Source organism: Scomber japonicus, chromosome 19 (genome assembly GCF_027409825.1).
Source record: "Scomber japonicus isolate fScoJap1 chromosome 19, fScoJap1.pri, whole genome shotgun sequence".
Taxonomy (NCBI): Eukaryota; Metazoa; Chordata; class Actinopteri; order Scombriformes; family Scombridae; genus Scomber; species Scomber japonicus.
The window spans coordinates 18,207,658-18,223,943 of NC_070596.1; the positions used below are offsets into that span (position 1 = coordinate 18,207,658).

The 16,286-nt window shown below is 37.5% G+C and overlaps 1 protein-coding gene across 5 annotated transcripts in view; it reads left to right on the top strand.

Moving 5' to 3' along the window:
- The first annotated feature begins 1,452 nt into the window (after positions 1-1,452).
- The window catches only part of znf618 (zinc finger protein 618), a 34,411-nt gene continuing 19,577 nt past the window's right edge, over positions 1,453-16,286 (top strand). For 2 of the 5 annotated variants that reach the window (XM_053340142.1, XM_053340145.1), the window contains exons 1-5: positions 1,453-1,656; positions 1,820-1,899; positions 13,637-13,976; positions 15,415-15,492; positions 15,804-15,848. In XM_053340142.1, coding sequence (XP_053196117.1) covers positions 13,664-13,976; positions 15,415-15,492; positions 15,804-15,848 — 436 coding nt within the window. In that variant the 5' untranslated portion in view covers positions 1,453-1,656; positions 1,820-1,899; positions 13,637-13,663. Of the gene's footprint in view, positions 1,657-1,812; positions 1,900-13,636; positions 13,977-15,414; positions 15,493-15,803; positions 15,849-16,286 lie in introns of all 5 variants that reach the window. The other 3 variants (XM_053340144.1, XM_053340143.1, XM_053340146.1) reach the window with 3 other exon arrangements.

Here is a 16,286-nt window from a genome sequence, read left to right on the forward strand (position 1 = left end):
CATCAGTAACTCACAGGGTCTTCCAGGGTAAACATAAGTTTAATAAATTGTTTAATAAATACATTTGATTTAAACACCACATTTAAAAGAATTGGTGACTTCTTAAAGACTGATTGAATTATTTATATTAGCTATTATCAAAAACTGCAAACGTCTCTATTTAAATATTGTATGAATCCTTTAAGAGTCAATTGAAAATATATTTCCAATGAGTAAACTTCTGTAGGTTACTTCAAGGGAAAAAAAGAAGAACAGCTTCCTGTTAGGTTATTGACCTTAAGTTATGTGATTTCCTGTCAACTGCAGAGGCAGAGGCCTCTGTGTTTGCCATTTTGTCTGCAGCTAAATAGACTATGTGAGGGGCTCTCAGGAGGTGTTTCTACACATTATGGAGTAATGGTGAGTTCCAATTGTACTCGGAATTTCTGAGTTCCCAGTAAGAAGTTTCAACTGGAATGCCCCCTGAAGTTGGATTTCCCACTCAGATGAACCTCACCAGCCCCAACCTCAAAATCCAAGATAGCCTTGTGCATTAACAATGTGAAAGTTGTAGTAATATCCTGTTAATTAGCAGCTGTTCCCTATTTGTGGCTCATTAAATCAGTTGTGCACACAGCACTGTCCAACTTCTATCTGTGGACATGTTGCTACGCTGTTTGTATGAGCAAAATGTAGATGTCAATTCATCAAGACATTTCTATTAAAAAAACACTAGGTTTTCAAAAATCTCCCAAACTAAAATGGACCAGTTGTCATGATGCTATTATATAAAAAATGTAGCTAGATATAATCTAGTTGAAATAATTCAACCCTCTCATTTCCAGACTATACCTGCTTATTGAGCTTATGTTGAAATACTTAATATTATAATTTGATAACCAAAGCTTTTTTCCTTTTCTAAAACTAAAACTAAACTATTTCAAAACAAAAAAAAAAAAGATGCGTAGTTAATTCTCAGAATAGGGCTCTGAAATCAAAAATTGTTGGCCAATCAAAAACTTTCTCTTGACAAGACATGCCTGAAACTAACTTTATGTGGAAAACTGCTGCAGCAAACAGCACTAATAAAGTGAAGTTTGAAAAAAAAAGAAGTTATAATAAGTACTATACTTTTGGTTTAATTGAGCACATTGAACAGTCTCTGAACTCTGTGTTGAACAGCTCATGGACAGTTGCTGTTATTCTTAGTAATAATAATGAAAACCCTTTTGGAAAACAACTGTGACACTAGGCTCGAGCAATTATCTTGCCGAGAGGTTATGATTATTTTACACAGAAATTGTCCTTCAGCCAAACAGGCTCAAACGCTGACCTAATCGGAACTAATAATCAGAATAAGCAAACATCCTCATGTCTCAATAGCAAACAGTGTAGAGCTGCAGTAATTAGTGCTCCTTTTTTCCTCTGCGTAATTTCCAGTCTGCTTTTTTCCCCGTGTAACTTCATAGTCGCCCAACCCTTTTTTTCTGTGTTCTTCCCAGACTTTTTTCCTTTTTCTTTTCTTTTTTTTTCTTCTCATGTGGGTTAATATACAGGCTGCAATTTCGGAATCTGCCCTTGTATATGGCGGACGAAAATTTCCACAGCAGGAACCGCACCACCACAAACCCCCCTGTACCGAGGCAGAAAACGGAGTAGAGAGCCTGCACGGACTGAGTATAAAAACCTCGACTAATACACCATTCATTGCGCCATTACTCTTTTTATTAAAAATGTAACGTAGCGTGTCGCGAAAGGGCAAACCGACCCGGTGTGAAAAAAATTTAACATTTGGAATTTCTCATAACTAATTCACAATTTTTTTTTTTTGAGGAAGCAGTAGTGCAGTCACCTCTGGTCGGGGAGGGAAGATTTCTGGAGCGGGGAGCCTGTTTCGCATGAGCTGCATCGTTTTTGGAGGTATGTCAAACCCGCTGTTTGTGTTCTCCTTTTTTTCTGATTTAGAAATCTTAAATTTGAGAAATTTCACTTGCGGATGTTAAGTTTTGCTCCCTTCGACTTAATAAGCGACACCCCGACAGTCTTTTTTGCAGTACTGCCAGTCACTAAACCAGGTGCAGGCTTTGAAGCCATCCTAAATAGACCTTATCTGTTGATGTTTTTTGACTCAATTTTTGTAACTAAGCTTTCGTGTAACTGCTGACTAGTCGTCTGCGCACCTAGTTTGTTCACATATACACCACGTTAGGGCAAAACACAGTATATTCCGATGAGGCTGTAGTGGCAATATGAAGGACGATGAAGGGAGGAACAATCTGAAACACAAAAACCTCCTGCAGCCATGTTTTGTGAATTTTCCTGCAAATTTGAGCAGAGGCTCCGGAGTTGCTCCCCCCCGAAACTCACACAGCATTGACGGCACTTTGGAGTCGTATTTGACGGCCTCACGGTCGCTGTAGACGGGCAAGAAATAAAGAAAGAAGTGTCGTCATGTCAAAAATACATTTCGACTTTAATTTTTAGGAAGATAGAGGATTTGAAATCTGAGTCATTGGCGCCACCTGTAGGCAGTCATTTTCGAGAAATTAAAAAAATTATAATGAGACTAGTTTGAGACTTGTTTATTAAATTGAATGTTAGTTTATGCGAATTGAGACTCGTGTTATAACGCCTCTTAAATGAAAAGAAACCATAGGTAATCGATTCCCTCCATTCAAAATGACAAGCGAGCTTTTCATGCTAATTAATGCACAATGACCTTTTTAAAAGGCTGCATTCAAAGCAGAGTGCAAGTTAATTCTTTGGTTTTATTCATGATGAATATTCTGGCCTTATTGATTAAGGTTTAAGCAGTTTTTAAAAACTGTTAATCATTTTGCAGATCTTGTAATGTGCCTTTATTCTGATAGAGTAAGATTTAAAAAAAAAAAAATCTGCTTAATCCATTCTGTGTCTTTTCAGTCAAGCATATAACTTCACATTTGCTGTGATTTAGCTGTTTGCTCCTTGTTTATTTATATATGAATGTTTCATTTGTGATGGATCCACAGATATTTACTATTTGGCAAACATGTGGACTTTGTTTTTTGTTGTTGTTGTTATTTCTAGAGATTGGAAATGTGTAAGCGGAAAATAACTATCCAAAGTGAACTGAACAGCACTGGAAGAAGAAAGACACCATGTCAGCATAATTTGAGGGCAGGAAAAACAATCACAACCAGTGCCTCTACTGTTTATATTAATCCTGCAGACGCCAAACAGTTTCCCATCGTGCATGGCTTGCTTTTATTTTAATGTAAGGGAAACTGCGGAGGCCATTTTGCTGTGGGTAATATTAATGCTGACCTTCAAATCTGTATAAATTCAAAGAGCTGGTGGAAATTGTGCATTTGGTATGCAGAATCCGGGTGTAAATTCTGACCTTTGCTCGGAAAGTTGAATCAAAATTCAGTTTAAGTACAGAATTAGGGAGAGGCAACCAGTGTCAGAGTTTAATAGGGTCAGACCACTCTGTGAGTGATGGGAATGTTTATGCACAGAATACCTGAAGGACCAAGTAATATGTTATAAATCTCTCAGGAATAATGCTGCTATGTGTTACAATGGAAAACACCTCAGTTAAACTCTGATCTGGTTAAGGGAAACTGTATTCCACGATGTCAGGAGTGTGCTCGTTCTAAGTAAGGTAGGAGGAATGCTGTTCTGTCAGGACTTTCATGAACAAAAGCTTTGTTTCACTGAGGATATTTGGAGCGAATAGTTTGGATGGAGAGGTGAAACTTGTCCCTCCACGCCCTGATAAACACAAGATGGTGAGGGATCATATCACAGCCTGTGGGTTAGTGTTTGAAACATAGTTGCTGTTCTGTCATTAACTGAGGACAGGTTTTGTTTTCTATTTAAAGGCTAAGGGCTGATACACAAACAGTTTCTGTCTTGGGTGTCATGTCGATTATTTTTTTCCCCTTAATCTACCATCACAGATTCATGATTTTGGCTTAAATGTGTCTGATGCAACATACATCCTTTTTAAATGTAGCACACATCTTATGTTCTGCTATTTTCTTATAGTGGCATATTGAAAATGTCTGAAAATTGCTTCGCTTAAATTAGTCTCTAGGGAATGGCTTTTCAGGGGTTGGGGCTGCTGTATTAAAAAAATTCTGTTCATTCTGCACATATTTTTCCTGCCTCTTCCTTTGTAAAAATGAACCTTATTGGTTTCATGAATAATGCATAAGGGCGTTCAATTGCTGCAGCAATGAAAATTAGGCCTGTTTACATGCAGTGGTTATGTACACAGGCTTCTTTTTTTCCTTGACCATTTTCTGAAGGTAGAGCAGAGCCTGAGTAGCTTTTCTGAAAATACAAATTTTCAGCAAAGCAAATCTCATTTCTTTGAGTGAAAAGGGGAGGGGTGAAACTCCCGTGGGTTTAATGAATCCATAAATCACAATAGTGCCAGGTTTGCTGCGCCTGCGTATGTGTGCAGTGTAATTTTGATTTTCATCAAAAATTTAATCTGCCAGCCTAGAAGGGTTTAGCAGCAGACCGGATGCCGCCCTGAATTTCTAATTTTAGGGGCCTGATCTTTCAGGATTTATTTTTGTATAATTCAAGTCTGCTTTTCAATATCTCTTGTTATTAAATTTTAATTCGTAGCATTAACATATAGATTGAAAAGGTTTTTATGGGGGTTTTTGAGTGTATGCTGATGGAATTTTACTAGACGACAGTTTCTTTTTCCAGAGTATCCCGTGTGTGTGTGTGTGTGTGTATGTGTGTGTATGTGTGTGAGAGGAAGTGGGGTGGGGGGGGGGCTTTATCCATTTCTCTGCATTATTGCTTTTTGAAATCATTGGTCATACACCATCTTGGAAGACATTTATTATAGAGGACAGGAAAATGTGCATTTGATTAGAGGAACAGGAATAGCAAAACATTTAGTGTGAAACAGGTTTTGGTCAACCCTTTGCTCATAGGCACTGACTCTTCTTCAGATAATACAAACATGCAATGAAAGCACTGATTGAAGTGACCCCTCCATCCTCCATTTTAGCTGATTCCTATTTTTAATCCCTCTAGACTAGAAATGCTTTCATGAGCCTTAAACAAATTTGTATTTTATATTTGGAATTTCTATTCCAGTGTACTTAACATGCAAAGCACAGCATTTTTTTTGGCAGTAAGGTACAATCCAGAGTAGAAAATCTCTCAATCTAAGTTAGAAGCACAACTTTTTTTTTTCTATACCCAAGCGCTGTGGTTGAATTACTTCATTATTGTGCAGAGGCAGATACAGTACTGCCCAAATATAGGCCAATTATTTTAAGTACCTCGACTAAGCGCTGAATTCTGAACAGAGGACCTAGAGATGTTTTCCTTGTATGCCTAACCTCCTTATTCTGTAACCCTAGATACATTTAGTACAGTGATATAATATGCATGCATTGACATTTTAAAACACAGCTGGGCCTAATCACAAAGAGAAAACTATTCTAATACATTGACATAAAATGCAAAGACACCAACCCCTGTTTAGTTATTATTGATCCTATCTATACATCCTTGATATGCAAATAACATTTGATGATTTCATTTAGAACTATTTCCTGGTCTTGTGGTTTTGTTTATCTCCTCTATTGGTCTTTTGTTTTAGTTGGCTTAGTTTGTGTGTTATTTGTAAGGAACTTCAAGGAAATGTGCATCTGGTTTGAATTTATGCTCTTGCTATGGTGCTGTAGGTCACACCATATCAGAAGTTTCAGACTATGAAAGAACAGAAGGCCAGATGGCTAATTTTGCATTTTGACTTTAATGAGTGGAAAACAGGCCACCACTGGCATTTCATATATTCAGGGTATGCATTCAAAGAAATCGCACAGGAAATGTTACACAGATGATATGCATGTGTCCTTGCATTATTTCACTTGATTTACAGAAAAGTTTGTTAGCTTTTGGTTAAGGAGGTGTTGAGATACATTGCTCTGATCATCTTAACACATTTCCCCCAGAGTTGGAATACTCGAGGTGCCAATCCATATGAACTGATATTCAGTAATTGCTGTTTAAGGTGGCTTATGGCCCCCTCTATCCCTGCGTGGACTTGTGTTGACAGCTGGGGGAGTGGGACCTTGTGAGACTCAAGTTGACTGACTTTTGTGACATATAGAGCAGATAATTTTTTCCCATAACAAGAACTTTTGTGGAGTAAGATTTTAATTGCTTAATGCAGTAAAATATAAATATGATTAAGCGATATCTCATGACTGGCTGTGGTGCATTGTCATTATATCACAGCTAAGTGTTGCCCATACCCTAACCCTTTTTATAAAACAGTATTACAATATAGGAATTATAGACACAAGCCAATAAACCAGTTTTATTAAATAACAATTAAGTTCCGAGAGCCATTTATGAGAAAGTAGTTCCTGGCTGTCTGTGTAACGGTTTCTGCAGCTCTTTTGTGATTTACCGCTGGCTCTAACATCCCCACAGAATTTTGATGTATGATTATAATTTTGTGGTTTTGGAAAATAAATGCGGATCTCTCAGATAAAATCTAACAACTGTACCTGCCACATTAGTTTGAATATATGTAAAGTGAAGATTCATGTTTTTACTGGACAGAACAACAGTGCTGCCTCTGGGGCTCTAAATGTACAGATATCACCATATTTCAATAAATGTAAATGTGTTAAATTGAACAGATCAGTCTATATTAAATTTATGAAACATTAGTTTGCATTTTTTATAGCTACATTACAGACTGAATAACATCATTTACTAAATCGCTACTTTTTTGTCAGAAAAACTGTCAGTGGAGTTTTGAGTTGAGATGATTTAATCACATTAAAGTTAAGTAGTTGTGTTGAAGCTGAGATGCTGCTGTCAGCACGTACACTCCTGTTCCAATTGCAGAATGACGTAAAAGCCATAAAAGCATGTATATTTTTAATTTAATACAATACAATACAATTCAATTAAAACCAAGTCCGATAAGTCCCCAACGTCTGTGTTAGATTTGAGATAACACTACCCTATAGAAATGCACTATGTAAATAAGTATATAGTGTGACATTGTACTACATGGAAATCTACTAACAGAAGTATCTGAATTGAAACACACTACTGGACTTCCTATGGGGACTTCTTACTGGCATGAACAATGTAACTTGTTAATATGACATATCCAGCAGTGTACTGCTGTATGTGTAAATAAACACTGTTTGCTAACAAGTGTGCTGTATCAACTTAATTATAGGCAATGTGTTGTATTCACGACTTGTTTTCTCGTCACCCAAGTGGCCAAAACATCAGTTATTGCAAGTAGGAACCAACTGGTGATTTGTATCATAACAGCTGATCCTAATGATGTTAAATTGGTGTTTGGTACCAGCCCTAAAAAAATCCCCCAAATGACTTTTACCCAACAGCTTTGAAAAACTTTAATCAAATGATAATATATTGCAATAAGAGATGAGGGTGTAAAACTTAGTACAATATCATTTGTGATTGATTTCCAAGTTTCAATGCATTTCCTTTAGTGTCAATAGTGTCAATAATGTATAAACAAGTGATGAATACAGGTTAAGAGTCACTATATTTGTGCTGTCTTTAGTTGTTTTGGGTGAAAATTAATCTGACAGAAGGGCCTTTAGCCTTGTATACATGACAGCAATGATGACACATTGTTTATTGTATGTGTGGAGGATTAGACTTGTCAGGGTAGAAAATTTTTCACACCAGTGTAAATTCTGCCACAACACCGCCAAATACCGGTGTTGCCGACTTTGAAATTACTTCCCTTAGGCTACATTTTGAATAAACACTTAGACAGAGAAGCCAAGCTTTGCTGTGGATTTCATGAGTCACTGTTAAATTTACACAAACACAGATTTCACACAGAATTTTCAGCAAGAAGACAATAAAAAACCTAGGCAGTTTCATTAAAACTGAAGTTCACATACTGTTGTTAAACTTGTTAGTCTGATTTCTGTAGGTATAGTAAAAATGAAAAACTGGCCTCCTGAAATGTCAGTTTCACAAATACATGAAGCAAAACTTGTAGAAGCTTGTAGAAGAAGCTGGTTTTACACTGAACCTAAACTACTGCTGTGCTGGAGTAGTTTTTCTTTCTTTTTGGCAAACAAATTACCTGCCATAAATTATCTGCAATTACATAATTTGTTTCTTCACCAGACAGAAAATTGAATGGTAAGAGGTTTTATTTTTTCAGGTTTCAGGTTTTATATTTTATTTTTGAGTCTGTCAGTTTTGTTTTTACTGTGGCTTTATTCTTAAATTGTGCAGCATGTCTGCGGTGAGACTAATTAAATTAATTAGATTTTTCCACACACAATATATAAACATAGGGATTTGTGGAATTATACTGATGTAGTATAGTTGTCCATTTATCACCATCGATCATGCCTACTGCAACAAGCCTTGGGAGTGTTCAAGAAAAATATTTTTGAGGCAGACGCTCTTTAATACAATAGTACATGTACAATTTGAACATCAACCCATTAGAGAAAAACATTTAGAATAATTTTCTTGCCATGATTCATCTAAAATTTAATCAATAATACTTAAATGTTATTGAGGTAGTATAACATTTGAGGTTTCCTTGTGCAAGGCGCTTGAATATGGACCTCCTTCAGCTCCCCCTGCTGTCCATATGTTGCCCCTGCACGTTTGGGCCACACCTCCTCATGTACATACAGCTGGAAAACCAAATGTCAAATGCGAAATGGCGAACGCTTAATGGAAAGCAAAAAAGATTAAATTTAAGATGGGAAATGCCAAATGTAAAATGGCAAAGATAAAATTAAAAAATAAATTTTTCAGTGATAATGAGTGGAACAAAACATTGCAACAACATTTAAACAAGCCAGAAGTCATCTTGCCTTCGGTCCTGTGGCTGTCTGTTCCTTCAGTCATCAGCTGGTAAAATCTTGTTTTAAAATGTTAAATCGCGGTGTAAACAGCAGTTACTAAACCTGGCCCACTGCAGCTCTGCTTTGCAAGGAACAGGTTAGGTTTCGTAGGAGTAAATCTGCATTGGACAGGTTCAGCTGACAGACTTTTAGCGGAGCTCTGGTTACACCGTGATTTAACGTTTTAAAACAAGACTTTACCAGCTGATAACTGTAGGAACAGACAGCTAGAAAGGGGCTGCAGGGGGAGATGCACAGAGGATTTCTGTTATTTTTGCTGCATTGCTGTTTTTGCATTTTTTTACAGCTGCTGTAGCTGCTCTTAGCCCCTGAAGCTAAAACTGTCTGTCTTGATCATCGTAATATTTGAAAAATGAGTACTTGGCTGGGGAAGGTGGGCATTATCATCCTAACATAATATATACATTTCATGATGTAGCGAAATTGTCAACTCTTCATTAGCATTGACCGCACTTTTTCAGGGCTGATTCTAACCAGATGGCAGGTTGACCCATTTTCAAACCATGAATTACTGATTTTTATGAATTTGGAAGCAATATTAATACCATCATTGGTGTGTTTCATCACAGTAAAGTCACAACATTTATTTTATAGCTCACATTACAATTTAAGCTTTCAGTGTGAGCATTTCCATTTACTTTTTACATTTTAAAATTCACTTTTTAGTCAAATTTGCTTTTTCAGTGTCCTTCTTTATAGGTTTAATTATGGTCCAATTATTCCTAGTAGCGCAGTAGAATAATCTTTTTTATTTGGACTTTTGATTTTAATTATGACCAGAAATATCCTACATACTGAAGGGAAAGCCAGCCATTTCAAGAATTCCCTTTAGTCCTAAAGCTACAAAATGGAAAACTGACCATTAAATTTATGATGTCACCAGGATGTTAAATTTGGCACTGCTGCATATAGACAATAAATGGGCCACTAACTTTGCTGACCCATAAGATTTCTGTCGGAGTACTTGCATCCAAATGAGGTTTAAAATCAATCTAGTACATAATTCTCCTACTGCAGTGCTAAATTATACACTTCATAATGCTGTCACCACTGCATTTTATAACAGCACAAGTGTCAGTTCAGAGGAGTCTCAAAATGAATGAACTCAAGCAGGGTTTCTCACGAATGCGCATGCTCTGGTTCGCAGTTGTATTTCGGACTCACTAATGCACACGATCTGTTTCGCAAATACACACGCTCTGGTTCACATATAATTTTCATTCAAACTTGTAACATAAATTCACAGATCATGTGAATCGCAGAATGTGCATTTACAAACTGCTTCTCATTTGTGACTCCCCTGACGTCGCATGTCAACAAACATCACCATTGGCTGATAAATCTGTCAATCAAGTTTATGAATCTGATTGACAGATTAATCAACTAATCAGGTGTGTTCAGCCAATTGCATGGCTCTTTTTTTTCCCACACTTTTAAACCAATCGCAGAGCTGCTATTATGTGCGCATGCGCAGTGTTCAAACAAGACGCGCTAGACTACAATGGCGGACAGAAGAGACCATGGAAGAGACATGGAGAGACTTAATCAATCTCAACCTGTAAGTAACACATTTATCTTATTATCCCCTCCTTGTAAATCATGCAATGTTATTGAATTATGAGTTGAAGCATTCTGCTTAGCCAAGTAACATGTTTGAATGAACATAAACTATGAATACAGCCTTCCCGCCTTTCCGAAAATTGACCTCCATTTGTCTCAATGGCAGGGTTTCCTATTTTTTCTAAAGCCCCCACTATTCCCTCCATTCCAAAACCCCCCCCCACACACACTCCGAAATTAATTGTCTTCGTTGCCGTTTTATTTGGGTTTTTAATCATTTAAAGTCGTGGGGAATGCCAGGATGTGTTATCCAAATAAGGGCATGTGCGTCACAGCAGATGGATGTGATTTCCCATCAACGAGATAAATGCAACTGTCCTCACAGTCCATGCATAGAGACATTGCAGCTGTTTAGTGTTAGAAATATGGACTTGAAAATCAATTTTGGAGTTGGGGGGGGTTTCCAAATGGCGGGGTTTCGGAATGGAGGGTTGTTCCCAATATGGGGAATAGTGAGGACTTTAGAAAAAATGGGAAACCCTGCCATTAAGACGAATGGAGGTCAATTTTCGGAAAGGCGGGAAGGCTGTATTCATAGTTTATGTTCATTCAAACATGTTACTTGGCTAAGCAGAACGCTTCAACTCATTATAATTCAATAACATTGCATGATTTACAAGGAGGGGATAATAAGATAAATGTGTTACTTACAGGTTGAGATTGATTAAGTCTCTCCATGTCTCTTCTATGGTCTCTTCTGTCCGCCATTGTAGTCTAGCGCGTCTTGTTTGACCTCTGCGATTGGTTTAAAAGTGTTGAGAAAATGTAAGGAGCCATACGATTGGCTGAAAGCGAGCACACCTGATTAGCCGATGAATCTGTCAATCAGAATCATAAATTTGATGGACAGATTTATCAGCCAATGGTGATGTTAGTTGACCACACCGATTTCTCTCACTAATGTAGAGAGGTTCACAAATGAGAAGCAGTTTGGAAATTCACATTCAGCGATTCACATGATCTGTGAATTTATTTTACAAGTTTGCATGAAAATTATATTTGTGAACCAGAGCGTGTACATATGCGAAACAGATTGTGTGCATTAGTGAGTCCGAAATACAACTACGAACCAGAGCATGTGCATTCGTGAAAAATCCTGTGTGAGTTCATTCATTTTGAGACTCCTCTGACTCCATAGAGTTCTAGCTTTAGAAACAAGTGTTGCATCCATGAATACTGACCAGTTGAGTAAAAATGAATTCTCCAAAAGGGTGCTCCTCAGTGGTGAACAGTAGAGGAATGTGGTTATACTGGGCAGCTCCCATGTGTGGATTGTGTTAGAGCCTGACTGATAAATCAGCAGGGGTGATGTTACTGGCCAGAACTGGATTTTCACAGATACTAATATTGGTGTGTGTTGTAGGTAGACAAAAGTAAATTGCAGTCTCTGGTTAAAGTCTGGGTTATAAATTAGTTGATAACATCGAGTAGCTGTCGGTTTCATTTATGCAGTCAAGTGCAGTAGTAAGGAGGCATTTCCTCTCTTCAATAACATTATTTATTTTAGTGAGTGGTTTTAAAATGCATAACAATGTCCCATAGACAACCAGTGAATATAAACACAGCTTGTTGGCCAGTTCCTGCTCACCATTTCAATCCATGGATGTTGTGGACAAAATTAAACATTCGTATCCTGTATATTATAGGCCACTGGTGAAACTGGACATGGTGATAAGCCTTAATGGAAGGGGAAATTGAAAAAACATGAAATGGAGATGCCTTAAAATAGCGTTTGCCTTAAATGTCTTTAAAGCTTTATAAACATTCCCACATAGAACACGGCCTTGGAAAATCAAATAGGAAAGCAGCTTTAATAGAATGAAAATGGAAAATGGTCATAATGGAGAACTAAAATCAGAAACACTCATTAGAAAGCTTAAATGACAACATTTGCCGTTAAATTGATCATTTGTCATGATTTTTAGCGATCATTGTCCTGAAAGGTTGAATCCTACTGGTTTTGGTGATCCTTTGATCTTTACGAATACACTATCAGTAGGTCAAATGTCCATTGGTCTGACCATTTTGTTCATTACAATGTTGAATGAAATATACTTTTGATTTTTATAGCACGCAAAATAAATCACCCAGCTGTTTTCTCCATTGGAACACTCAAACACACTAGAATTCACAACTGCACATGAAATCTACATTAAAATCTGAGAAGCCATGTTTAAGCTTGTACCATACAAAGGTTGTACAAGGTATTGGGAAAGACACACAACTTGCACAATCTAGGTTTATTAAGTATTGCATATATTGTATGATTTAGCTAATAGTACTCTAGTAAGACAGTCATTTTTTAAACGGGAAGATAAGCTATTTGACTTGAATGTTTTATCATGTTATCCAAGTCACGGGCCTGTTTGCTGAGGCTTCTAGTTGGTCGTGTGTTATATCCAAAGAAAGGTGTATTTTGGCTATGAAAAGGCTTGTTGTTGCTGTATTGGTGCGCTATTATTAGCAGACCAATTTTCCCTCTTTCCATAATATCAGTCATCCTGGTATAACTCTGTTTTGCTTGGTTGCATTTTGAGCACATTCTCTTGACAAGACCTTTTATAGCCTTGTGCTGAAGTGGCAAGTTGTGTAATTTGGATATTTCTGAAATTAGAGCATTTGGGTGCCACAAAGCTGTGGATTTTATGGCATCAGAGGTCACTTACGAACAGTTAAGCCACTCTGTTCCTCTTGGCTCACCACAAATTTTTTTCCGTCCTCAAATTTATCACACTGTCACAAATAAATATCTCTATATATATTTTATACCTGTGCATTTTGAGCTCGCACATTACTTGACTGTGAGAAAATTGGGGGTGGTTGTCAATTTGTGCCTTTTTAGACTTTCAATAGTTATCTGGTGCAGGCCAGTGCTTATTGTGTGCATGTTGCTCTTAGGTTCTTTACTCAAATTAAAGCTGACATTTAGAGACAACCCTTTTTTCTCGGCTGTTCGATGTGTTACCATGGCAGCTTCAAAACAGCACATTTCTTTTTGACCTAACAGAGCTGATATTGTGCTTAGATACTATGTAATGGACTGAAAGCCATGCCCCAATCAAGAATGCTACATGGCAGTGAAGTTTGTCTCTCTGTTGTTTATTCCCCTCGCACAGAAGAACGGGGTCAGAGGAGGTGGAGTCATGAGTGCAAAAGAGGCACCCAATCCTGGCATGGAGCAGGCAGATGGCGGGAGTGCAGCCACAGACGGACCCTCACCAACTTTAGCCTCAGCAACAAAGAGTACTAGTCCACCACCTGTCACAGTAAAGAAGGAGCCTGGCACCTCGGAGACGAGTAACGGCAAAGTTGGTGATGCCAACCCTGCTGAGATCTGTGTTGTCATCGGAGGAAATGATGGAGGAGCAAGTAGAGGTGGATCCCGTAGAGCTCAGACCGAGGGTATGTTTGCCCTTGGTACTCCTCCTCCAACGAAGAGCACAGACTCGTGCATAGGTGTGTGAATGAATTGTACAAATGCAAATATATACCTGCATTCATGTCTAGTGACCTTGACCTTGCTCTCTGGAGCTGCCCAACTGTTCTGACTTTTCAAAACAACACGACAAAGAGTGCACAGCATTTAAAACTGACATTCAGCAGCACCGTTTCTTCTCAGAAACAATGTCCTGGTTACTCTAGAACCAGCAGATCCTGCTGTGAGCCGTTTTCATTGGAACAACTTTCACCAGAAGAAATGGTCCCTATTACTGTTGACAGTATGTTGGTGCTGCTGAAATGTTTTAATGTAATTTTCCAAAGCTGTGAGCACAAATGAAATTCCAGTCACCTCCAAGTATTGGGTTGGCAGCTGAAATCCTAAAGATATCCCAACACCTGGGTGAACAAAACCAAAACTGTCTGTGTGAATAGAGACTGTACAAATAGGGGTAAATGAGACAATATGCTTTTTTGTAATTTGAGTGAGCTATTTTTTTTTTCTTTTTTGAAAGACATAGTCTTAAGCTCTCACATGATGATGGTCATTATTATTATTACATCAACCATTTGGAAAATTTTTCAGCGAAATAATTGGCACTGTCTGTGTGTACGTGTGCAAATGTGTGTGTACTCAATGCAGATTCATTCGTCAGTGTATTAGACACACCAAGCTAAAACAGCCCTGAATTAAATAATACCTGCGCAATGGTTGCAATGTTTTTAATATTCAGTGTACCCTCATTAATATAATGGAGCTGGACAAAATATTAGAACCTCCTTTCATTATAATGCAGTACAATGAACAACACCACAACCTATAACCTCCAAAATAGTCAAAGTTGAATGCATCTATAAAACCTAACATTGTAATCTAGACAGCATTAGAACTAGCTAGGTGTACCTAATAAAGTGACAACTGGCTATTGTCACTAACAAGTATTTGATCCTGATTTTTATAGCATTTTCAAGTTATACTTGCGAACGTTCACTTTCAGGTTTCTGTTTTAATGGAGCACAAAGCATTATTTTTGGCTCATACTCGGGGCACAATAAACAAAGACTTTGAAATGGAAGCAGGCTTTTTAAAGCTGATACTGAACAGTTAAAACACACCAATCTCGGCTCAGTACATTCCTATTATTTCAACAAATTAATCGGATTTGTAGTAATTCTTTCCTTTTAGGCAACAAAAGCTGAGGAAAGTTCTTAGTGCAAAGTGTTTTCAACCATGCTGTAATTCAAATTCAGAAAACAAACATTGTGTGGAATGTGACATTTACTTAGAGTTACTCAGAACATTCATTTATTATTGTTAATGTTTTGGTTTCGCCAAATAATTGCTACATATGTTCATCTACTTATTAGTTATGATGAAGTTTTCTGAAAAGATGAGATAATCTGCTAAATGTATGCACACTTTGTTTTTATGACACTCTTTAAATTTCCCATACAGGTTCCTATGTATGTGGGGTGTGCGGGAAGAAGTACAAGTATTATAACTGCTTTCAGACACACGTCAGGGCACACAGAGGTAAGACGCTTGAGGTTTTTGCCTGTGTGTTCTGTCTTTATGAAATGCCAAAAAATGACTGTGCTCATTTTGTTTTTCCTATCTTGACAGTATGGTCCTAAAATTATTCACTTCCTCTGCATGAGTCATACATGTCCTTTTGCCCAGGAATTGTGTTTTTATTTATTTATTTTTGGCCTCTGAATTGTTTTAATCTGAGTAATTTTAGCACAAGTTGGAGACTGTGAGCAGATGTGAGCACACTTTAGCATTCATCTATTCATAGAAATCTTAAAGGCTGACTCTTTCTTTTTTCTTTTTTTGTGCTATAGAATCAGAGAGCATGATTGGAGATGGTCTACCCCAGACACCCAACAGTGAGTACACTCTTCTGCACCCTCATCTATTGAAAACACTGAAGTTTATTAGCGTAGAAGCACAAGCTGTTTATTTCATACTTGGCTCATTTAACAGGCCGGATCATTATGTTTTGTTACTAGATATCTTTCAGATTTTCAGAAAAGCGGACTAAAAATAATCCACCATATTTTCTAACTGAAGATGCTTTTGTCTCTATGTGCCTGAGCAGGCTAAAAGCCACAGTATGTACCCTTGTTATCCTGTTTTTTGATCTTTCGCTTGTCATCCCCTTTCCTCTGTCCCATAATTCTTTTCTCCTCACTGTAGCTGACTTCCCATAGGTGACATCTTTAATATAGGGCAACAAGCAACTCCACCCCAGCCTTTCTAGGATGGTCATGTCACATGTGAATCATTGTTTTGATGGTCACAAAGATATCTTGCTGGTAAATTTA